Here is a 25,527-nt window from a genome sequence, read left to right on the forward strand (position 1 = left end):
AACATTCTGGTGTAAATAGAATCAGATCCAGCAGCATAGCTAGCTTTAAATGCCTTCTTAGCAGACACCATTTCAGCAGCTACTTTTCAAAACAGTTTTTGCTGCATGACCATCATGGGAGCACAGCAGCATATTTAGTGAAAATTAATGCAAAGTATTAGCTCATCAGCCATATCTTTATTCTCATACATAACCCACACTGAAATCCCACATAGGACCAATGCAAATTCAACATATCTGAAAAAATCCTCACCATCCCAACTACAATTGTTCACTATGTTTTTCTAATATTGATTTGAGTTATCTTTGGCTGCTTTTTCAGACTTGTTCTGTCTCTCGACAATTGTTTTCCACATTTAGCGAGCTTTTCTTTAAAAAAAGATAAATTTCCCCATGAATCTCCGTTTAGCCATTTAGGCTTCACTTGAACACTAATTTTAATCCTAGGGGACACAGCGGCATATATTCAATATAAAAAGAAATTTCTGTACTGCAGATTTTTTTTTAACCCCGATGTATCTTCCATGGCACAAATTCAAGTGCACTCTATCATTGCCCACATTTCAAATTAGAAATCTCAGAACCTGCAAGGATGGTTAGTGTGGCTGCAAACAATTCACACTGGGGCAGGAAGAGGGTGTTTTTGTGAGCTTGGAAAAGTAGAATGAGCATTATTCTGCATCTGGCCTTGCTGTAGCTGCCCTGAGAGTTCATACTGCAGATACCAGGCACCCAAAAGATAAAATGCTCCACTCCTCAGCATTAATATATTTAATTTGTCAAGTACAAAACAACTCTTATTACCCATTTCTCCCTGCCCCCAAATAAAATTGCAATGCGATGTTAAGCTCAAACAGAGACTCGACTAAAGCAATGAAAATTTAGATGTTATTTTAGTTGTGGAATTCAATATCACATTACTTTAAACAATATGAATGAGAATGGAACCTTTCATTTTGCAATGTTTGGATTTAACACCCCCCCCCCCTCCCCCTTAAACACAGCATTGCAATTTAAGTAACAGAGAAAACTACACTGGCATCAATCAAAACACGCAGGGAGGTTAAGACGGGGAATGAACCTTTATTGCCAGCAGAAATATTCGCAAACAAGTTCTCTTCTCCCCCCTCCCTCAAACACACCCCACAAAAACCGGCAGGAATTCAGTCTTACACAGGCACCCCAACATGCTGGTATGTAACGTGACCGTTTATTCTAATAGAGATATCTTTAATATAGTGCATCTCAGACAGGTTTTCAAATATGGTTAAAAAACAAGCTGATCTTTTTCAGATTAGAAATTACATTTGCACACCTTTGTACAGAAAAAAAAACTTTTTTCAAACAAAGCTTCACATTTCCACTATTGCCTTCAAGTGTAATGTCTGTCCCAGTAAAATATATTCTTACATTACATTGTTTTCTTTAATTGATAAAACTCCTTAACTAAAGTGTATATAGAATCAGATAATTCCCAACTGAGTTCTCGCCTTCCATATTGCTACAGTTAACAAGATTGCAGTCTGCATCTTAAGGTCAACTTGCAAGAGTGTGTTAACTATATTCAGTTTTTGTCTATGAAGACACATCTGTATTCAACTGGTCATTAATATACAATGAATACGTCAATTTGAAATGCATGCTATTGGTCTGTACATGATAAATAATCTGACTAAATCTCTAAATAATCTTCAAAACAGCCTGCTGGAAAGTTTTCAAATTTCTTCATTTGGTAGAAATGTCAGACTATTGGGGAAGTTTCCTGGAAGACAGAGGTGTGCAATTTTAAATTCCCCACCACCCTAAAGTTTAATTCCAAATATGTATTAATGAAGATCCAGGGTGCTTTTAAAGCCACTTGTGTCTGTAGTGTCGTTGCAGGGATAGAGACACTGAGCACTTTTTTTTTGGGCTTGGCTCTTGGTGTTTACAACAAAAAAGGGTTAGATATTTGTTATTTATGCATTTTACCCTTCCCCCTCCCCTGTAGTAAATACATACAAGTGTCATTCAAAATCTTTACAAAACAGAGGAATGGGAGCAGCTGCCTCAGTGACCTCTACACATTATTTTTTTTAAACTGCAGGATTTAACAGTTTCGACAAACCCATAAAATTGAACCGTTCATTGCAGACTCACGTGCACATGGGCATAATTCCTCTCTGGGTCCTTTGCAGAGTCAAAAAAAACACAACCAGGACTCAGAACAAGTGAATTATTTCCCTGCAGAACCTGTTGATTTCCACCTTTCCCTCCCCTACCCCTACCGCCCACCCCCCCCCCCCCCCACGCAAACCAAATTTTTAGTGCGTGCACAGCACAATTTTCAGTGTGTGCCAGCACAATTTAAAACCAGCCTGCACCACTCAGACTCAGGACAACAAAAAGTTAGATGAGATTGCAAAGCAAGGTTCGCAATCCTGCTCAATTTCCACAACAGGATTTGCTGGTGATCAGGCACATTCCCCCTTACCCCCCCCCCACCCACCTATGCACCTCAAGTTAGAAAAGGGGCCATAAAATAGCATCTCATGGTCCTAATTTTTGGACAGCTAGCAATTACACACTAAGTTGATTTTTTAAGCCTGCAAGTGTTACTGGCAACTATTCCAAAACTAGAGCTCTAGAGCCATTCATTTGTATTAGTAAAATACTTTCATAGTTCTCCATAATACTAGTTCTGATTAGTGTCCCTAACCCTTCTGTATTATAAAAGGCACATGGTGAGGAAACTGCTCCCACTCAACACCAAACTCTCACACACACACAGCACACACACAGGCACGCAGCAGCAGCACGGCTGGTCATGCGGAGGCATTCGGGAAGCGGAATGGATCACTTCTGCTTTCGAAGTTGTTCGGACAGCCAATCGAGACCCTCATAGAGACCATCGCCGCTGGTAGCACATGTTGCCTGGATGAACCATACTCTTTGGTTGATTTGGTGTAGGCCTAGTTTATCTGTGATTTCTGCAGCATTCATCGCATTGGGCAAATCCTATAAGGAGAAAAAAGAATTTTGAATGAGACAGGATCAGGATTGCTTTCTAGTACAATAGCATGATGATCATTTACTTTGTCTGAATTCAAAATCACCTCAAGATGGTCCAATAGCATCTTGCTTCAGAGTCTGATTTTCTGTACTCATCAAGCAGCCTCTCCTCCACTCTCTAGAATTTGCAAACTCTCTCTGGGATACAGTTCCACAAGTAGAGGGCCTTTTGGTACCTCCCACAGAAGGTTATGGGTTCAAGTCCTACTCCAGAGACTTGGGTACACAATCTGGGCAGACACTTCAGTGCAGTACTGAGGGAGTGCTGTGCTGTGGGAGACACGATCTTTTGGATGAGACGTTAAACCAAAGCCCTGTTTGCCTTCTCAGGTGGATGTAAAAGATCCCATAGCACTATTCGAAGAACAGCAGTTCTTCCCAGTGTCCTGGCCAATATTTATCCCTCAACCAACATCACTAAAAGCATTACCTGGACCCTTGCGCTGTGCACGAATTGGCTGCTGTGTTTCCCACAATACAACATTGATGACATCTCAGAAGTATTTCATTGTTTGTAAAGTGTTTTGGGTTGCCCTGAATTCATGAAATGTGCTATAGAAATGCTGTTTTCTTTAACAGGGGCATTATAGTCGAGTCCAATCCTGTTCTGACCAAACATACACTTTCTAGCAGGGATCCATGGATAAATAATCAGAAATAGGAAACCCTGATTTATTTCTTCCTCTTTTAGTCCAAGGGCAATGAAGCCAAATATCAAGCCATTTCTTCAGCCGAGCTTCTTGGTCTGTCTGAGCTTGGCATTTAACAGTCAACTTAAATTGCACAAATCAAACTGCTTACAAAAGCACAATTACATGGGCTGCTAGTAAAACTTAGTCAAATTGAATATCTATCGTGGAAGAACTTAACGGAGCGAAAGCTCCTTATGTGCCGTAACTTACCTGCTTATTTGCAAAGACTAATAACACAGCATCTCTCAGCTCGTCTTCTGCTAGCATTCGACTCAATTCATCCCTTGCCTCATTAACACGCTCTCTGTCATTGCTGTCGACCACGAATATTAAGCCTTTAAGAAGAAAGCATGTTGAGATTCCAATACGTATTTACTATGTACCCAATGACAGGAACAGTTAACGTTTGACTTCAGGGTCACCAAAAATTACATTCAGAGCACATGCATTTGTTAGATAAATAATTGAAAAATAACAGGGGTGAAATTCGTCTTCGGCAGTAGGGCAAAACACGAGAGCATTTTACACACTGCTCGATTTTCTTTTCCCTAGGAGTCAATGTAAAAGAATGAGGTGGGGTGTAAAGCAGGCTGCCGATTGACTATTGTCCATTTTGTGCTACCACTGAAGACTAATTTCACCTCCAAGAATTTTTAAAGAGGGCATGGGGAAGGGACTAAATGGATAGCTCTTTCAGAAACCAGCGTGTGATGGCCATCCTCTGTGTTATGAGTCTAGACAACTATCTATACCTTCACCGTTAAAGCATTAAGTACCTTCACAAAGCATGTGCAACTCTAAGCACGGGTGAAATATACTTTAGCGCGACAATGATCAGAGCTGATTCTAGAGTACCAATTTTAACCTAACCTATCAGGCAAGGTTCGAGTCAAATGCTGGTTTTAGACCCTGCTTGATTTTACTCTCAATTGGCTTCAATGGAGTTTAAAACGGATGTACAATCCAAACCTACTCCATTCCCGCCAGGTAGGCTAGATTAAAATTGGAGCTCAGGTCTTCAATTCCCTCCGTTTCACAGCCTAAACTAAAGTTACTTGAAAATTTAGTGTGCTTTTTCCACTATAGTTACAAAAGCCGTAGTATAAATCTGGTAAGCAACTTTTCCATCTCTCTCATGCAGCATGGAATTCCCCATACAAAATAGTACCTCTGAGAAACAACAGAGCCTAGGTTACTCCAGACTCCAATATGCAATACCCAATTTTAGCTGGAGCATCTGGGAAGGAAGAGGATGGCTGGAACTGCCCAAAGGCTATCTAATCTAAAAGCAACAAATCTGAGTGAAGATACAAACTTTACTGCATCATACAATTGGCCCAACTCAAAATTAATTGAGATAGTTTCCACTGTCCTCTTCTTGTGAAGGCCTCAGCCTAGGCTCAGTGGTAGCACTCTCTCCTGAGGCGGTAGATCGTGAGTTCAGGCTCCATTCCAGAGACTTACGCTCAGACTTCAGCGCAGTACAGATGTGCCATTTTTCAGATTAAGGCATCAAACCGAGGCCCCATCTGCACACTCAGGTGGACATAGAATATCCCACCTCACATTTTCTTTGGACATGGAATGCTGCACTATGGGGTTGTGCGCCAAAGGGCGCAGACTAGAATATGGCTGTTGAAATGGAGCAAACGTCAACCCTTAAACAAATCTTCCTGGTTGGGAAATAGGTTCCATAAACACCAATCTGAAACAGCGACTTGAATAGCGAAGTATTGAACTTTATTCCTACTTGATACACATCTGTAGCAAATTATAATTCACACCTTGCGTATTCTGGAAATAGTGACGCCAGAGAGGTCTAATTTTATCTTGACCACCCACGTCCCATACAGTGAAGCTTATATTCTTGTATTCTACCGTTTCCACATTAAAACCTGCAAAACAAATATGAAAATTAACTGTACAGAACAATTCATACTAAAATCGAAGCACTCAATAAGAGTACCAGGAAGAGGTAGCAATATCCAGTCACTATGCTACGCATCACCTCCCAATAATAGTTTCAGGTTCTTTATCTTTGAAAATGGCTAAAGTAGGATGCAGATCATTCCTGCATACCAATTATTTTCTTCTCAGCTGTGCTGTTGGAGGGACCAAGTAGAAACTGACATGATCCTTTTTTTTTCTGGGCCAAAGTCAAGGATCATAATGTGCATTTTCTACCGTCCTGATCAACAAACACACAAATTATTTTTTTTACACGAAGTACTTCAAGTTCCGAGAAACCTTCATGCTCACTGACATTGCAAAGCATTCATAGTAGCTAGCCAAGAACTGAAAACTCATTTTGACTATACAAGCACAGTCAAATTACAAGACAGACATGCATGTGGTTCAGATACCAGCAATGGCCTCCAAGCTATACCAACATAGTATTAAGCTTACATTTTCAGGACACAAAGTTTTCAAGCACATTTTGTCAAGAGCCCACAGTTTGAAGTTATTTGACTTCTACAGAATCTAGGTTTATGAAAATTTAAACAATTTTTACCCAAAATCTCATTCTCAGCATAATCCTGTTCAAACTGCACCAGAAATTGATCAGAGAAAGATACTGAAATTTGGTAAAAACTCAGTTTAGCTACTAACCCAAGGTACAGACAACTAGGGGGTCAGGAGATTGGGATTGGGGCTCGGGGGCAGGGGGAAAGAGAGTGACAGGAGCCCGTAAGTCAGGGGCACGGGAAAGAAAAGGACACTGGAAAATAAGGGTCAGGAGATGGTTAAGGGGAGCAGAGACTGAGAAACAGGAGTCAGGGATGGAGGCTTGGATGAGAAGAGGGAAACAGATTCGAGATGACTGGAGCTTGGGCTGAGCCCAGTATTTCTAGCAGAGCTGGGAGCAGCCAACTAAAGGGGCAAATGAAATCTGGGGACCTTACTGTAGGTAAAAAGTGAAAGATTGTTTCCACTGGTGGGCGAGTGGGGACCAAGGGTACGGAGACTGAGGATTCTCTCTACGCACGAGGAGTTGCATATCTTGATTTTACATCATAAGCTCAAATACATGGAAGAGTGAGATGCAGGAGGGCTGAGTACAAGCTTGCAGCAGCCCGCAGTAGCGCTGCAGAGCTGGGAGGATCACTCCTGCTTCTCCACACTCCACAGAAGGGGAAGTTTAAAAAAAACTTTCCTTACCATCTCTTCAGCAACTGCCAGCAGTCCCTTCAAGGGCCATCGTAGAACTGGCAAAACTAGTCGGAGCTTACAGGGCACATGACCCACCTTGTTTTTCCACACATTTTGCAGCAGGGTCCTGAAAAAAGGTGCAGGGCCCTTCTTTGCATATTTAAATTGATCTAATGCTGTCTCAGGCAGCCGCCAAGTATGCCTAAAAACAGTGTGGACCAATATGGCGGCAGCCATGCCACTGGTGCAAATTAGGTACAGGACTTTGCACCCAGAAATTGGTATACATTATGCCCACTTTACATCCCAAAAACAGGCAAAATGCATACCCGCCCGGTGTGTCCAAATATCTTTTCTGAATGTGGCCCATGCCAAGTGCTAGGATATCAGATCAGGCCCACCAAGTAAATGGAGTTTGACACCCCTGCACTATGACATCACTAAGTTAGATTCTCCATCCTTAAGTTTATTTCCCTAGCATCAGACAGGACTTGCACAGAAATACTCTTGCCACATGCATTATCACTAGCTTCATTATTCTGAAAAAAAACCTGCCCTTACCAATAGTGGGGATGGTTGTGACAATTTCCCCAAGTTTGAGTTTATAGAGGATTGTGGTTTTGCCCGCCGCATCCAGTCCCACCATCAGAATACGCATCTCCTTCTTCCCAAACAGACCTTGGAAGAGCTTGGCAAACACATTTCCCATGGTGTCTTTTTTTTTTAAATCAGTCCTGAAAAAGAAAAAAAAACAGCTCAACTTCGTACTTCAGTGAATGAGGGTGTTTCATTCCTTCCAGATGCATGACCTACTCCAACAAGATGCACTCACTTGTGCCTCACCCGTGCAGGTATTTGCAGTCTCGGTTAGCATGCACCAATGTTAGTGACATTGTAACAATACATATGCAGCAAGACCAATTTATTCCTGATTTTTCAATAGATAGTATGGGTATCAAAAGTACTATATATTTAAGCTAAAATTGCATGAGCAAATTGACATTTCCAAGATCTTTATTGGCTCTCAATACCATGAGTCAGCATTAAAATCCTTGGATTTGCAACTTCAGGGTTTGTAGATGAATCCAGTAAAGGATTTTGTGGATAAATCATCAAACACTAGGTATTTTAGTCAAATATTAATGTAGAAAATTGTATTGTTGAATTGCTGCCACAAACCCTGCCATTTACACAAATATGCTGTCAACCGCACAAATTGACCACTGTACAAATCTGGAGCAGCTTAGTTGGTCTAAAACACTATTAAACGTATTGACAAGTTCGACAAAAAGCAGATAAGACAAGTAAGCTCAATAAAATGCCATGTACATTAATACCGAAGGACATCTAGCTATATAGCACTCTGATTTCTACTACGTGTAGTTTTATTGTAAACATCCTTGTCTTGTTCCTAATCTCAGTTGAGGCGTTCAAAGCAAACAAAATATATTCTCATGCATTTACTAATAGCAGATTACAGACCAGCATTAGCAAGGCGCCTAGGAAAGGCATTTTTAGGGGTGGAAGGAGGCATAAGACTGATAACAGAACTGATTCATGTAAGGCAGAGAGTCAATACATAGCAGCTCTATACCGTACCTGTTTCTTTAAACATGCCCGATTCCACATGTACGCTTACGATGCCCAGCTCTACCTCACCACCACTACCTCTCTCGACCCCTCCACTGTCTCATTTGTCACACTGCTTGTCTAGATGAGCAAAAATTTGCTCCAACTAAATATTGGGAAGATCAAAGCCACTGTCTTCAGTCCACGCCGCAAACTCCTTTCCTAAGCCACCGATTCCATCCCTCTCCCTGGCCACCGTTGGGGGCTGAACCAGACTGTTTGCAAACTTGGCCTCCTATGTGACCCTGAGATGAGCTTCCTTCCAACCACATATCCGCTCCATTACCAAGACCACCTACCTCCACCTCAGCTCATTTGCTGCTGAAACCCTCATCCATGCCTTTGTTACTTCTAGACTCAACTATTCCAATGCTCTCCTGGCTGCCCTCCCATTTTCCACCCTCCATAAACTTGAGCCCACCCAAAACTCTGCTGCCCATATGCGAACTCACACCAAGTCCCGTTCTCCCATCAACCCTGTGTTCACTGACCTACAATGGCTCCTGGTCCAGGATCACAGATTTTAAAATTCTTATCCTTGTTTTCAAATCCCTCCACAGTCTCAGCCCTCCCTATCTGTTTCCTCCTCCAGCCCTACAACCCTCCGAAATAGAATCATAGAAGTTTACAACACGGAAACAGGCCCTTCGGCCCAACATGTCCATGTCGCCCAGTTTATACCACTAAGCTAGTCCCAATTGCCTGCATTTGGCCCATATCCCTCTATACCCATCTTACCCATGTAACTGTCTCCGCACTCCTCCAATTCTTGCCTCTTGCACATCCCCAATTTTAATCGCTCCACCATTGGCGGCCATGCCTTCATTTGCCTAGACCCCAAACTCTGGAAATCCCTCCCTAAACCTCTCCACCCTCTTCTAAGACAATCCTTAAAACTCTTTGACCAAGTGGCCTAATACCTCATGTGGCTCAGTGTCAAATTTTGTTTGATAATGCTCCTGTGAAGCACCATGGGACGATTTACAATGTTAAAGGCGCTATATAAATGAAAGTTGCCCAAGTACATTTACCACAATATGAGAGTCTATGAACAAATGAATAGCATACACTAAACGCACACACCCTTCTTGCTCGCTGAATGAATTTAAATTCAACTATTAAAGTTATACTCTACTGTGACAAATTAGTCCATACTTGACCTCTCCCCCACCACCTCCTCAATCAGAAGTGACAGTTTGAAACTGCATTAGGCTCTGCCAGTTAACAATCTCAATTTCTTGTTAACAGAAACCACAGCCAGTAATAATTGCAAATTGTTCATAAAAGGTCTTGTTAACCCCATACTGGTAGTGTTAGCAAGTTAAAACACAGCCCACAAATTGGAGCCCAACATTTTTGCAAGTAAATTTGACGGTTACATTTTTGCATCTCTTTAAAAAAAAAGCTTAAAAATGCCAGAGAGGTGGTGGAAAAGTGTGAAGATGAACTGCTTTCCACCAATGCTACAACTGTACATTATTGCATACATTTTCAAACTCGGTGTCCAGGATTCTAGGAGAGTCACGAGATCAAATTTCTCAACTATTCTTCATTGCACTTAACTAGTATGCATTTGTTGCTGTATAGTAATTAACCTCTTCCACAATTAGAACATTGTTTTCCTTTGGGAATCTGATGGTCTTTTGGAAGTTGGGACAGCAGACTCTCAGGAGTGTGTCGACATTTGTAAATTTGACAAATTTATTTTATATTTATATTCCTTGGATAACAGACAATTTTTTTTTTAAAAAGGATGATCAGCAATGACACTTGAGCACAGAGGATACCAGCAGCAGAGTTTTGATGAACTCAAGTTTATGGAGAGTGGGAGATGGGAGGCTGGAGGTAAAAAAAAGCATGGATAAGGGTTTCAGCAACAGATAAAGCTGAGGCAGAGACGGGCGATGCTACGGAGGTGGAAGTAGGCGGTCTTGGTGATGGAAAGGGTATGTGGTTGGAAGCTCATCTCGGAGTCAATAGGACATTCAGCTTGCCAACAGTCTGGTTCAGCCTGAGAGAGTGGCCAGAGAGGTGGTGGAAAAGTGTGAAGATGAACTGCTTTCCACCAATGCTACAACTGTAACATAAATTAAACCAGAAACTGAGTTTACAGCTGCAGCAATAATGGTTTTACATTTTTTGGGGCTCATTTGTATTCAATTTATTGCAACACATCTCACACACGAAACTTTCTCATCAAATATTTAACTAGTGTAAAACGTTGGCAGAACAGAATATCTGATGCTAGATCCAAGCCATTATTCATTTGTAAACCATGACAGTCTGTTGACTGACTATTCAACGAGTCGACGACTCACGACCAAGCCCCATGCTATCACCATCCACAAATACTTCTAGCACAGCAAAAAGGAGTGGAGAGGGGTCACTGGATAATCAGGAGCTGGAACCTTGCATTTGCCCCACCCTATCCAACCACTGTCCTAGCTGATTAGCCGACCTCACTACTATCAAACCTGGAACCATGCTTTTCTATATGGATAACAAATGGGCTACGAAACAGAAAACTGAGAGTAGGAGTTATAAGTGGTTACTCAGACTGGAAAGTGGGAAGTGGTGTTCCACAGGGATCGGTGCTGGTACCACAGGAGGGGGCAGTGGGGTGGGAGCCGGGGGGGCAGCAAAATGCGGTGTGGGTGAAATTGGATGTAGGTAAGGAAGCTGAGCTTAGGGTCAAATGATAACTGAAAATACTTCGGAGATCCTTGATATATTAGGATATCTTAAGCACTTAAATATTTAAACACATTAAAAACATGACCATTTTGTGACAATGAGATGTACAAGTTTTTATTTAATGCGTCACAAAAAAGTTAACAGGGTTTATAACCATCACTAGGTTCAACAGATATGGCTGGACATGCTGCAATACTATATACCAGAGAATCAATTTTAGACTTACCTAGGTGCAGCTTACCCTTACTGCAAAGTGCGACTCCACTTTATAATGACAGTAGGTCATAAATCAGTCTCACTCTTGCGAAACAAGCCTCCATTAGTACAAAACATTCCAACTATCCATTCACAGTGTTAGGTTTAATGACAAAATCATTCCTTCCAGAAGAGATGGGGTAGGTGGGGGAAAAAAAACCGAGAATGTGAATGCTCAGTGACAGGATGAACTTGACAAAATGGGCTGCTTTTCTGGTCTCCATAGGATTATAATAGAAGAATGTTAGATGACACTTTCCATAGTGACCCGAATGCAACCCAAGGCGTAGCTTTTATGTAATTACACTCACCTAATTTCTTCAAAATGAAACTGAAGGATTTTGATTAAATAAGTTTGATTAACAGAATGTCAGCCATTAACTTCCAAGACAACTTGAAATACAGTACGTTCAAAGTCCAAACAGACTGGTTTGGAACCACAATGGCAGAAAGCACTTAGTATTTCACATGCATCAGTCAATCACAACAGCATGGCAAAGACCTCTTTCGATCCCAGCACGCAATGCAGGGAATAAAAACCCTTATTTTTAATGTGCCACCAGCAGCAGCATAATACTCCTACCACCTAACAAAGGAGACAAACTTTCTCTGCCTACAAGGACCAGACTTTTTGTGGGTCCAAAGTGTGGCCATCAGAGGCAGTGAAAAATACACATCCCCTCCCTTCAGGCCTAATAAGCCCAATAGGGGTCAGCAGTATAAAGGTAAATTAAAAAGGGAAGAGTGCACACAAGGGTCAGATGTGAATATTTAAAAAGGACACTTCCCAGAATCAACATAACAATACTCAAAGAAACAGAATTTTTAGTCACATGTTGAGAACTCACGATCATTCCAAGAAATACTTGTGCATGTTGTATTAAATTTAAATTGCCATCAAATCAGTGAGTATGGACAAACTCAACTGGGAGTTACATACAATGTACAGCAGGCCATTTGGCTCAACAGGTCCATGCCAGTGTTTAAACTCTACGCAAACCTCATCACATCCTTCTTCATCTAACCCTATCAGCATATAGTTCTATGCCTTTCTCCCTCATGTATTTATCTAGCTTCCCCTTAAATGCATCTATGCTAGTCACCTCATCTATTCCTTGTGGTAGTGAGGTGACTTCGTGAGATTTTACAACTTAGTGGCTTGCTAGGCCATTTCAGAGGGCAATTAAGAATCAACCACATTGCTGTGGGTCTGGAGTCACATATAGGCCAGACCGGGTAAGGACGGCAGGTTTCCTACCCTAAAGGACATTAGTGAACCAGATGGGTTTTTACGACAATCTGGTAGTTTCATGGCCACCATTGCTGATACTAGTATTTTAATTCCAGATTTTTATTTTAATTGAATTTAAATTCCCCAGCTGCCGTGGCAGGATTTGAACACATGACTCCGGATTATTAGTCCAGGCCTCTGGATTACTAGTCCAGTAACATAACCACTATGCTACCATACCTGTAAACCTAGCATAGGCCCTTCCATAAACTTGAAGGCCTCGATCAGGTCACCCCTCAGTCTTCTCTTTTCTAAAGAGCCCCAGCTTGTTCAATCTTTCCTGATAAGTATAATCTCTCAGTTCTGGCATCATCCTAGTATATCTTTTTTGCACCTTTATCTCCTTTTTATAATATGGAGAGCAGAACTGTTCATAGTACTCCAAGTGTGGTCGAACCAAGGTTCTAACAAGTTTAACATAACTTCCCTGCTTTTCAATTCTATCCCTCTAGAAATGAACCCCAGTGTTTTGTTTACTTTTTTATGGTCTCATTAACCTGCGTCACCACTTTTAGTGGTGTGTATCTGTACCCCCAGATCGCTCTGCTCCTCTACCCCATTTAGATTCTTATTTTCCTACCAAAATGTATCACCTCACACTTATCTATATTGAAATTTATTTGCCAATCACACACCCATTCTGCAAGTTTATTGTCTTCCTGTATTTTGTTACAGTATTAACTATACCCCCCAAATTGGTGGTGTCCGCAAATTTTGAAACAAGTCCAAATCGTTTATGTAAATAGTGGACAGTGGCCCCAGCAACGATCCTTGTGGAACACCATTTCCTACCTTTTGCCAATCTGAGCAACTACCTTTAACCCCTACCCTCTGTTTTCTGTTTTGTCGCCAGCTTGCTATCCATTCTGCTACTTGTCTCGAAGCCACATGCTCTGACCTTAGTTGTGAGTCTACTATGTGGTACCTTATCAAAGGCCTTTTGAAAATCCAAATATTACTACATCCACTGAATTACCCTTGCCTACCCTTTCTGTTACTTCATTGAATTCAATAAGGTTGGTCAAGCATGAACTTCCCTTTTGAAATCCGTGCTGACTATTCTTCATTATATTTTCGGTTTCTAGATTTTTTAAATTACATCTTTGAGTAAGGATTCCATTATCTTTCCTACCACTGATGTCAAGCTAATTGGTCTATAGTTCCCGGGACTTGTTCTATCTCCCTTTTAAAAATAGGAATCACGTTAGCTGTCTGCCAGTCTCCCGGCACTATTCCCTTTTCAAATACATTTTTATATATGTAATAGTGCCTCTGCTATCTCTTCCCTAACTTTTAATATGCACAGATACAATCCATCTGGACCATGAGTTTTATCCTCTCAAAGGATGATTAGTTTATCAATTATCTCCCTTTATCTTAAATGTCTTCATATCAGCAGTCTGTTACTACAGCATGTAACTAGACCCGAATCACTTTTGCAGAGGTCACATTTTACCACATACTTAGGGAAATAAATTCCAAAATTTGAAGTGTACTTCCATTGATGTGGAAATTGCAGTGAAGATGCAATAACTATAACATAAAAAAATAGAAGCAGAAAGAGGCCATACCGCCCCTCAAGCCTGCTCCGCCATTCAATAAGATCATGGCTGACCTATCAACTCCACTTTCCTGCCCTATCCCCATATCCCTTGATTCCCTTAGTGTCCAAAAATCCATCAATCTCAGTCTTCAATATACTCAACAACTGAGCATCCACAGTCCTCTGGGGTAGAGAATTCCAAAGATTCACAACCCCGAGTGAAGAAATGCCTAATCTCGGTCCTAAATGGCCCTTATCTTGAGACAATGACCTTTAGTTCTAGACTCTCCAATCAGGGGAAACAGCCTCTCAGCATCTACCCTGTCAAGTCCTCTATCAATTTTATATGTTTCAATGAGATCACCTCTAATTTTTCTAAACTTGAGAATATTGGCCCATTCTACTCATGAGTAATGAGCAAATGAGTAAAACTTTTGGTACATACTGAAATTGGAAGATAATTCTGAAGAACTTATTCTAATATATTAAAACATTCCCTTTTTAAAGTTCATTAATGTTGAGCACATTATACATAGAAATTGAGCTTCCAATAAGTCTAATATTCCTAAGACATCCTGAGTTGCTAACAAAAAAGTTACCATTCCCAAATCAGAGATGGCTGCTAATACAGAAAAGTTCAGTGTTGGGGGGGGGGGGGGGGGGGGAGAAAGAGAAAGAGAGGGGGAATGAAAAAAATCAGCATAAAACCTATCAAAAATACAAACAATCTTTCATTTATATTGCATCTTTAATGTCGTAAAATGTCCCAAGGCACTTCTCAGGAGCGATTATCAAACAAAATTTGACACCAAGCCACACAAGGAGATATTAGGTCAGGTAACCAAAAGCCTGGTCAAAGAGGAAGGTTTTAAGGAGAGTCTTGAAGGAGGAGATGTAGAGAGGCAGAAAGGTTTATGGAGAGAATTCCAGAGCTTAGGGTTTAGGCAGCTGAAGGCACAGCCAGCAATGGTGGAGTGACAAAAACAAGGGTTGCGCAAGAGGACAAAATTGGAGGAGCGCAGAGATTGCGGAGGAAGTTACAAAAATAGGGTGGGACGAGGTCACGGAGGCATTTGAAAACAAGGATGAGAAATTTTAAAATCAAGGCGTTGCCGGACCGGGAGCCAATGTATGTCAGCGAGCATAGGGGTGATAGGTGAACAGGACTTGGTGATGGGCAGCAGAGTTTTGGATGAGCTCAAGTTTATGGAGGGTGCAAGGTGGGAGGCCACCCAGGAGAGCATTGTAATAATAGAGTGTAGAGGTAACAAAGGCATGGATGAGGACTTCAGCAGCAGTTGAGCTGAGGCAGGAGCAGAGACAAGCAATGTTACGGGGTAATTAATGATAAATACCTTACAGCAAATAGCTTTATTTTTTACACAACCTTTATATCTTTGGAGACCCTACATCTCAGGTCTCCAGGCGACTCTGATGACAGGAGTTATCGGTGTACATCACAGCAGTCTATGACCAACCCAGAAACTGACAGAGCTGTGTACATTGAGAAAAGTTAGCATCACACAAGTACACTGCAGTACTCAGCCAGGATATACCAGTATGCTAGAGAAGCTTCACTAACTCAATGCCAAGTCAGACCTGAAACTGTATGTATCCACAAATTAGTTATATAAACAAAGCCACTTACCTGAACACTATTAAAGCAGATTAACAGTTCACTTTTCTCATTTGTTTTTTGTGGGATCGTGCTTTGCACAAATTGGCCACCGTTTGCACCTACATATCAACAGCAACTGCACTTCAAATGTAATTCATAGGGTGTGAAGTGCTGTTTGGACATGCTAAGGACATGACTGGCACTATATAAATACATTTTTTTTAACCTTTCTTTCTAAGCTCTTTTTGGAAAGAAACCAAAATGGAAATCTATCATTGTTTACTATCAGCACTTATTGCACCAAATTTAACCCTTATGATGCCTTGGCAAAGACATCCATGCAGGTGATACTACAAAACTGCAAAGACTTAGTTGTTGGCAGTGAGATCTAGGCCCCAAACTGGAAAATTAACTTCTGAAGTTCCAAAATATGTAGTGGGACCCAGCAGTCACTGAATAAAATAGTTTAAACTTAAAAGGAAATAGATTAGCTTATTAGAATAGGGTTATTCATTGTATCATAATGTTATAGCAGAGAGGGAGGCCATTCACCCATCATGCCTATGCTGACTCTTTGAAAGAGCTAGCCAATTAGTCCCACTCCACTGATCTTTTCCCAAGGCCCCGTAAATTTTTTCCCTTCAAGTATATACCCAATTCCCTTTTGAAAATTATTGAATCTGCTTCAGCCACCCTTTCAGGCAGTACATTCCAGATCACAACAACTTTCCGCATAAAAAAAGTTTCCTCATATCACCTCTGGTTCTTCTGTAATAAATTAGGAGTAACTTTATTAATGTTTTAAGTGTGAGCTGAAAATATTTAGAAATATTGCTGGGCCAAGGACATTGGATCTTCACTGAACCTGTCAGTTGTACAGACAGTTACATGGGTATAGAGGGATATGGGCCAAGTGCAGGTAATTGGGACTAGCTTAGTGGTATAAACTGGGCGACATGGACATGTTGGGCCGAAGGGCCTGTTTCCATGTTGTAAACTTCTATGATTCTATTCTATGTACTAAAATGAAAATCAGGTTTTGTTTTAAGAGGCTCGAGTGTGACCATTCAGGGTGTTCCTAATACCAGTCACAGGTCAAGTGACACGCCATGTTGGAGTACAAGCATGTTGATTGAGCAAAGGTACATGTTTTCAGTGTTCCTGACGAGATTATAAACAACTCAACTGGATTTTTTTTTAAATGAACAGGAAGTAGAAATTATGCAACGCAAAACGACTGCACATTGTAACTGCGAAGTCGACAGATCTTACACATACAATTCCTAACATGGTTAACAAAATAGCCCCACAGCGAAGGCAAGCTCTGTACAAAACACCCCCCACTCCCAACGTGAAGGAGCCACCATTTTAATTCCGCATTTTTTTTTAAAATGCTGTTTACTGGCACAGACTCACTGAATCTGAGCAGAGCTAGTGTAAGATTTTTAGCAATATCTAAGGATAGCTAAAGACAGAGAGAAAACCCAATCCGACCCTTCCCTCACCCCGACCCCATGTGGTTAAAAAAAGGGCACAAAAAACAGTCTGCAGGCCAATCTAAGAATCACATTAATTTAAAGTTCACTTCAATTTTGTTGAAAGGGACTAAACGCGATTTTAGCAACTGGTCTACGTTCTCGATGGTTTGAAAATAAAATACTTGTCTTACCAGCACTCACTAGCAGGTGTGGGTGCTGGAGGGGCGGGATCCGTGGCTCAAGGTCTGAGGCTCTTAAGTGCAGTGTGGCGTTAATGGTGATGGTAGATAGATTTGGTCCTCATCCTCTGCATCATCACAACCACTACTGTAATCCGAATGGTTTCGGAAGGGTCAACGTCAAGCAAAGTGGAACTAGTTGGCTTTGTGTAACTCCCAACAGTTTTGCTCTGAAAACCACAAAAGCCACTTCCTATGCTTTAGAAATGTAATGTGAGTGAGAAAAACAGCTAATTATTCCAGATTGAGGCACATTAAAACATATTTTATTTAGGATTATCCATACCGGGACCTCGCCAGTCCCACATAATTCCCTACTTGAATACCTTGGTTTAGGAGTGTGCGCTTTCTTGACTAACTGCTTCTGAGCTCCTATTGCGTTTTTTACTAAAATTATTTTGGCATTAAAAAACAAATTCGAAGTGGGTCCTCTCTTAAAATACATGGTAGGAGAGATCAACCCTCTATGAAGTCAAAATTACTCATAATTATTTCATTTTTTGCATATTAAAATAAAATATTTTCAGCGTAATTTTGTAGATGCTTGTAATTCAACATGGCCACCGGAAGTTATTGAGGGATGTAATTAAGAACACACTAGTGTGCAATAGGCAGCAGTGTTTCCTCTTGAAATAGCACATGGGGTCCTAACCTTAGCCTATCACCTGAGACACTCCCAAAGAAATCAACATGACATTCCATATTTCCTCACAGCCCATCCGCCCTCTGAGAATGGCTTACATAGGGAAGAAGACCCTCCAGCACATTACACATGATGCAATCCAATATACACAACTTCAGAATGAACGTACGAACAGTTTAATATAACTTTCTTTTGAAATTTAACAGGAATTTTATTTGAAGTACTAAAATTAGACTTCAGCAGATGCTTCATTTGTCCACCCTTCATAAAACAACGTCCAACTTCACTGGTTTTATTTTCTCAATTTCAATGTAACATTTCTAAATTTAAATAAACTAAGCGGGCAAGAATTTTAACTACAGATAATGAGAGCTGGGAAGGTGGTCAGTGGGGCGAGTGAAAATATAGATTCTAAGTATTTGTTTACTCTAAAGTCTACATCAGTACAACCACTGACTGAAGGGTGTAATTATGCTACACATTTACATTATAAATGTGGATGCGTAACAGCAATATAAAAATAAGGGCAGAGTGTTTGATTTTAAAATGGGGACCAAATTTCATCTGTGTGCGCTGATCCAACTCTACCCGTCCTCTAATCCCACGTCACCAGAAGGGGCTAAATTTGGTCCTGATGACTCCTGTGCAACACCATGGAAGATCAACTAGTAATATTAAATTTACTATGGATGTCAGAATTCCTTATTTGGGCATCACCATTCTGACAGTCACAGTGGCTGATCTGCACTTCTACCAGATCCCCATAACTATATCGCCAATGCACTGAGGGAAATTCACTTTGTCCTGATTTCTTGTGGGCAACGCCACAGATTTCTTCATAAAAGTAAAAAAATAGAATTAAATGCTAAAAGCACCAAAATACAATATTCTGAAACTACTGGCATCTGATAGAGTTAGATGGGCATTAATGCCAGGATACCAGAGAGATCCCAGAAACCAGACTTATAAGAAAACGGGAACATAGTCAAAGGGGAGAGAGAGTAGCTATCGACGTTCAGGAAGAATTACAAGGTAGGAAAACTAATCCGATATCCTTGGGAAGAAAAAAAAAAGTCTGGTTCAGGTGAACAAACTCAATACAATAGGGGTCTGGTACAGACCTCCTTGGTCGGAGGAGAACAATAAGCACCGAGGGTATAATATAATATTGGGTGACTTCAATAAAGTGTGTAACATTGCGTAGCAGCAAAAGGGGAGGGCAGAATTCTAAAAGGCAAAAACACAAACTGAAGATAAAATTACAATTTTCTATAAATATTAAAAGAGAAAACGGATACACTAATCTTTGTATTTCCTATCCCACTTTTTTTTTGTTAAAATAACCTGGTTTAGATCAAATTAGTTAAGTTGCATTGAAAGTGAAACCTCTCAGTTGAGTGTTTTGGCTATGCCGGTCATGGATGGAAATTTTGTATGAAAACATTTTCAATAATATGAATGTAAATTGACCCTGTATGTCAATTTCACTCCCTTTGTCCAAGAAAAAATGCTTACTGCAGTTTGCTTGCCTTTACTCTGAAACAAGGGAGGCCCTAAAACAGATTATTTGAACAAAAATCAAGAGTGGGGAAGGAAAAAACAAAATTATTTAGTTTTTCAAACACATTAAGTATTTGAAGTTAGGAAACAGTTAACAGGGAATTTTGTAAAATAAATTCAAAAATACAAAAGCTGGAAAATAAAAAGGTTTCACTATGCAATGTTACACAATTTTAATTAGAATACAACATCCTCATTTATGACACAAAGTTGCTTTAAGCCATCTGCAACCGCTGGTAACCCGAGTACCAGGAGGACGTTTTCAAGTTAATTCATAACCTTCAGTACTGCTGCGTCAATACATTTTATTTATCCTTGAAACTAAGGGGTCAATCTTGCAAGTTATTTGTACCAAATTGATTTAAATTTGAGCAGGATTTAGCAGTGAAGCACCTCATCTCTCAGACTAATGATGCTCATATATCCTGAGAGTTTTTTGGTGTTTGCTACAATATTCTAGCTCTTAGCCTCCCCCACACCCAATCTTTGAAGTTCTAAGACTTTTAGCAGACAAACAATTTCCCTAACAAAAATCTCCAAATGCAGCACCAGAATCTGTGCACACCCCTTTTAAAAGGTGGGGATATGGGTCTCAGTTGTTGTCTGTAATGAAAGAGTCAGTTGGCAACTTTTTGACAAACCTCAGTGGTGGGCAAATTATTGGAATAAATTCTGAGGGACAGCATAAATCGTCATTTAGAAAGGCACGGGTTAATCAAGGACAGTCAGCATGTATTTAAAGGAAGGTCGCGACTGACTAACTTGATTGAATTTTTTGAGGAGGTAACAAGGAGGGTCGATGAGGGTAACACATTTGATGTAGTGCATATGGATTTTAGCAAGGCTTTTGACAAGGTCCCATATGGCAGACTGATCAAAAAAGTAAAAGCCCATGGGATCCAAGGGAAAGTGGCTAGTTGGATCCAAAATTGGTTCAGTGACAGGAAACAAAGGGTAATGGTTAACGGGTGTTTTTGCAACTGGAAGGCTGTTTCCGGTGGGGTCCCTTGCTTTTTGTGGTATATATTAATGATTTGGACCTGAATGTGGGGGGGCTTGATCAAGAAGTTTGCAGATGATACAAAAATTGGCCGTGTGGTTCATAGTGAGGAGGAAAGCTGTAGACCGCAGGAAGCAATCAATGGACTGGTCAGGTTGGCAGAAAAGTAGCAAACAGAATTCAATCCAGAGAAGTGGGAGGTAATACATTTGGGGAGGGTAAACAAGGCAATGGAACACACAATAAATGGGAAGATACTGAGAGGTGTAGAGGAACAAAAGGACCTTGGAGTGCATGTTCACAGATCCTTGAAGGTAGCAGGGCAGGTAGATAAGGTGGTTAAAAAGGCATACGGGATACTTTCCTTTATTAGCCAAGGCACAGAACAAAGGAGGCTGAGGAGATTTATTTGAGATATATATTATGACAGGACTAGATAGAGTGGATAAGTAGAACCTATTTCCCTTGGTAGACAGGTCAGCGATCAGAGGGCTTAGATTTGAAGTAATTGGTAGAAGGATGAGAGGGGAGCTGAGGAGAATTTTTTTTCACCCACAGGGTGGTGGGGGTCTGGAACTCACTATCTGAAAGGTGGTAGAGGCAGAAACCCTCAACTCATTTAAAAAGTTCTTGGATGCGCACCTGAAGTGCCGTAACCTACAGGGCTACAGACCAAGTGCTGGAAAGTGGGATTAAGCTGGATAGCTCTTTTTCAGCTGGCACAGACACGATGGTCCAAATGGACTCATTCTTTAGCATAACGTGCTATGATAAACTTTAAAAAAAATAAAATCTCTTTCAATTAAAATTGGACGGGATAAGACTCCACGTTTATAAAAATTATTTTTCAGTGCCAGAGGATATTTGGCAGTCATTAAGACACGAAGTTAAATGTTAGTTTAGCCCTAAAAAAAACCCAGCCTACTCTTTTCTGCGTCGATTAGTTTGTTTCCAGCTGGGCAGTGCAGCATTTCACCGGTGAGCTGTCCTTTAGGACCAGCAGGACATCTGGGAGAGCAACTTCCGGATTTGCATCGCACATGCGCACTCGCCTGAAGTTGCTCCTGTATTTGCCGTTAAATAAAGGGGCGTTTTGTTCGGCTCGACGTTATTTTTTTTAAAGAGCAAATTCCGGGTAGAACATCTCCCAGCGCCGGCCTCCAACCACAGGCCCGCCCTGGGGTACTTGGGGGGCCAAGCGGCCTGCGGTGCACTAGGCCCCGAGGTCCGATTTCCGTTTTCATTCGGGCTCTGCCGCATCCTCTTTATATTTCTGGCCGACCGTGGGGTGTCGCTGAGCGGCGGCGACTGCCTCCCTCCCTCCCCCTTTCCCCGGCCTCAGGGGCCGCTCGACAGAAGCGAGGGAATTTAGCTCCAACCCCGCTCGCCTCTCCCTCACACTCGCTCCTGCTGCCGGGTAAAATGGCCGCTCGGCCTCTCACTCACTCACTCACCAGGGTTCCCCCCAATTCACAGGGACAATTCAACATTCATATTACTGAAAACATCTTCACACTAACTTCCCACCCACGACAGACATAACCAAAACACTCGAGAGATTTCAATGCAGGGTAACCATTTTGAACTTGAAGCAGATTATTTCAACAGAAACCAAAGAGTGGAGAAGGAAATACAAAGAATTATTCAGTTTTTCCAAACACATTAAGTCAGGAAACGGTTCACAGGGAATGTTAGCAGTAAGACCACTTCAAAAATACAAAAGCTGGAAAATGAAGAGGTTTCACTACGCAACGTTACACAACTTTAATTAGAATAGAACATCCTTGTTTATGACTCAAAGCTGCTTCAAGTCATCTGCAACCAGAGTGCCAGGAGGACGTTTTCAAGTTAATTCACAACCTTCAGTACTGCTGCGTCAATCCATTTTGTTTACCTTTGAAATTGAGGGGACAATTTTGCAAGCTGTTTGTCCCAAATTGATTTAAAATTTGTGCAGGACTTAGCAGCGAAACACCTCATCTCACAGACTGAAGGTGCTCGTATCCTGAGAGGGGTTTTTTTTGGTGCTTACTGGAATATTCTAGCTCTTTGCCTTCCCTACCTCCAATCTTCAAGGTTCTAAGACTTTGGCAAACGAACGATATCCCTGGCAACACTGAATGTGGGCTCACCCCTTTTAGGGGTGGGGATATGGGTCTCAGTTGCTGCCTGGAATGAAAGTGTCAGTTGGCAACTTGGTCTCTTTATGAATAAATATCTCCCAACCAGGCTTCTCCGCCTCCAATTTAAAGCGAGATTAGGATGTCCTGCCACCCATGGAGCAAACTCCTGGCTGCTGGGTCATATTCAAGGCCCCAGCTCACACCAGGCCTTAGCCAGGGGGGGGGGGGGGGGGGGGTGAGGAGAAAGGCTCCAACATCAACCCCCACCGCCCCCCCCCTTCTCTGCGGTCCGACCTACGGGCTGCCGGCGTCACTTTAACACCATTAACCGCGGCAGATCGCTTCCTTAAGGGACATCGCCGAGCACCGGCCTCGAACCACAGCCCCGCTCAGAGTTACCGGGGAGGGGCTGGGCTGGGCAGGGCAGCCCGCGGCGCACTAGGCCCCGGGTTTCCGATTTCCGCTTTCACTCGGCTCTGTCGCATCCTCTTCACATTCTCGGGCCCACCGTGAAGGGGTGTCGCTGAGCGGAGGCGGCGGCGCTCGCCTTCGGCCTCGGCGGCCGTCCAACAGAAACCAGGACATTTACCTCTTAAGCCGCTGGGTTTCTCCGCCTGCTTCACAATCTCGCTCGCCCGCTCGCTCCTACCGTAGCTGCCGGCTAAAATGGCCGCTCACTCGAAAGGGGTCACCCCAATTCACAATAGCTCGGCCCCCCCAACCCACGGACGTGCTGACGTTTGTGCGTGCGACCGCTGATTGACAGCCCGAGCAACCACTCAGCGGCCTAATGGGCAAACATCCTTTCCGCCAATCAGCGTGGCGCGGGGGCGTTTCCCCCATGCCAATCGCTTTATTCATGCATGTTGCAATTGTGGACCTCACCCTGTTGAAGAGATGATGTGGAGATGATGTTGAAGGGAGGCACATGTTGATCTGGTGGATTTTTTTTTTTTTGCTCAACGTCACTCGGCACCAAACTTTTAAATATCTTCTCTCCAATTTGTTTGGCATTACTTTAGGAATTTTGGGAAACCCGAATCACACCAAACTTGGACTTGTTTCAAATAGACCAACCCTAAAACATAATGGAATAATATACCATATATAATTTCCACAACGATCATGGAGGCAGGGGGAAGAGAACGATGTCTTTGTGAGTGTCAGCCTTGGCTTAGTGGTAGCATTCTTGCTTCTGAGTCGGGAGGCCTTCGACCCCGGTCTGGACTAGAGACTTGAGCACATAATCTAGGCTGACACTTGGTTCCACTTAAGGAAGAATAGAAAAACAGAATATTTTTTAAATGGTGAGAAACTATTAAATGTTGGTGTTCAGAGAGATTTGGGTGTGCTTGTACATAAAACACAGAAAGTTAACATGAAGGTACAGCAAGTAATTAGGAAGGCAAATGGTATGTGGGCCTTTATCGCAAGAGGGTTGGAGTGCAAGAGTAAGGAAGTCTTGCTACAATTGTATAGGGCCTTAGTGAGCCCACACCTGGAGTACTGTGTACAGTTTTGGTTTCCTTATCTAAGGAAGGATATACTTGCCTTAGAGGCGGTGCAACAAAGGTTCATTAGATTGATTCCTGCGATGAGGGGGTTGTCCTATGAGGAGTGATTGAGTAGAATTCTCTTGAATTTAGAAGAATGAGAGGTGATCGCATTGAAACATACAAGATTCTGAGCGGGCTTGACAGGGTAGATGCTGAGAGGCTGTTTCCTCTGGCTGGAGAGTCTAGAACTAGGGGCCACAGTCTCAGGATAAGGGGTCAGCCATTTAAGACTTGAGATGAGGAGGAATTTCTTCACTCAGAGGGTTGAGAATCTTTGGAATTCTCTACCCCGGAGAGCTGTGGAGGCTCAGCCATTGAGTATATTCAAGGCAGAGATAGATACATTTTTGGAATCTAGGGGAATCATTGGAAATGGGGATCGGGCGGGAAAGTGGAGTTGAGGTCGAAGATCAGTCATGATCTTATTGAATGGCGGAACAGGCTCGAGGGACCATATGGCCTACTCCTGCTCTTATTTCTTATGTTCTTAAGATACTTCAGTGCAGTACTGAGGGAGTGCTGCACTGTCAGAAGTAGCGCCTTTCAGATGAGATATTAAACCGTCTGCCCTTTCAAGTGGATTAAAAAAATCCCATGGCACCATTTGAAGAGTAGTGGAGTTCTCCGCAGCATCCTGGCCAATATTTTTCTCTCAACCAAAATCATCACCAAAGCACATTATCTGCTCATTTATCTAATTTCTGTTTGTGGGACCTTGCTGTACGCATATTGGCTGCCACATTTCTCTACATTCTAACAGTGATTGCACTTCAAAAAAGAGTACTTAATTGGCTATGAAGTGCTTTGGGGTAACCTGAGACCATGAAAGGTGCTATATAAATGCACATTTTTTTCTTCTTTTTGTTTGAGAATGTAAGATAATTTTTATGTACAAGAATTTTTCTGCATCAGCACTCAAAGTAGAAAAGTCATCTGGTCCGGATGGGATTCCTCCCTAGTTGCTAAGGGAAGTAAGGGTAGAAATTGGGGAGGCTATGGCCACAA

The 25,527-nt window shown here is 41.9% G+C and overlaps 1 protein-coding gene across 1 annotated transcript; it reads right to left on the reverse strand.

Annotated features, from left to right (window-relative positions):
* Positions 1-1,067: 1,067 nt before the first annotated feature.
* LOC137300013 (ADP-ribosylation factor 1) lies at positions 1,068-23,665 on the reverse strand. The gene is made up of 5 exons (XM_067969098.1): positions 23,556-23,665; positions 7,455-7,627; positions 5,528-5,638; positions 3,954-4,078; positions 1,068-2,997 (listed from the first exon to the last, which is right to left on the reverse strand). Exons 2-5 carry the CDS (start codon positions 7,600-7,602, stop codon positions 2,836-2,838), a joined length of 546 nt encoding a protein of 181 aa, XP_067825199.1. The 5' UTR covers positions 7,603-7,627; positions 23,556-23,665; the 3' UTR covers positions 1,068-2,835.
* Between the last annotated feature and the right edge of the window lie 1,862 nt (positions 23,666-25,527).

The sequence above is a fragment of the Heptranchias perlo genome, chromosome 30 (assembly GCF_035084215.1).
Source record: "Heptranchias perlo isolate sHepPer1 chromosome 30, sHepPer1.hap1, whole genome shotgun sequence".
NCBI lineage: Eukaryota > Metazoa > Chordata > Chondrichthyes > Hexanchiformes > Hexanchidae > Heptranchias > Heptranchias perlo.

Bases quoted from the DNA above. Each gene is read 5' to 3' on its own strand.
- LOC137300013 (XM_067969098.1), bottom strand. From the start codon at position 7,602: ATGGGAAATGTGTTTGCCAAGCTCTTCCAAGGTCTGTTTGGGAAGAAG. The intron at 4,079-5,527 runs GTGTGAATTATA...TTCTTCTTAAAG, and splicing joins CTATTTCCAGAATACGCAAG to GCTTAATATTCGTGGTCGAC. The intron at 2,998-3,953 runs GTAAGTTACGGC...TTCTCCTTATAG, and splicing joins TAGTCTTTGCAAATAAGCAG to GATTTGCCCAATGCGATGAA.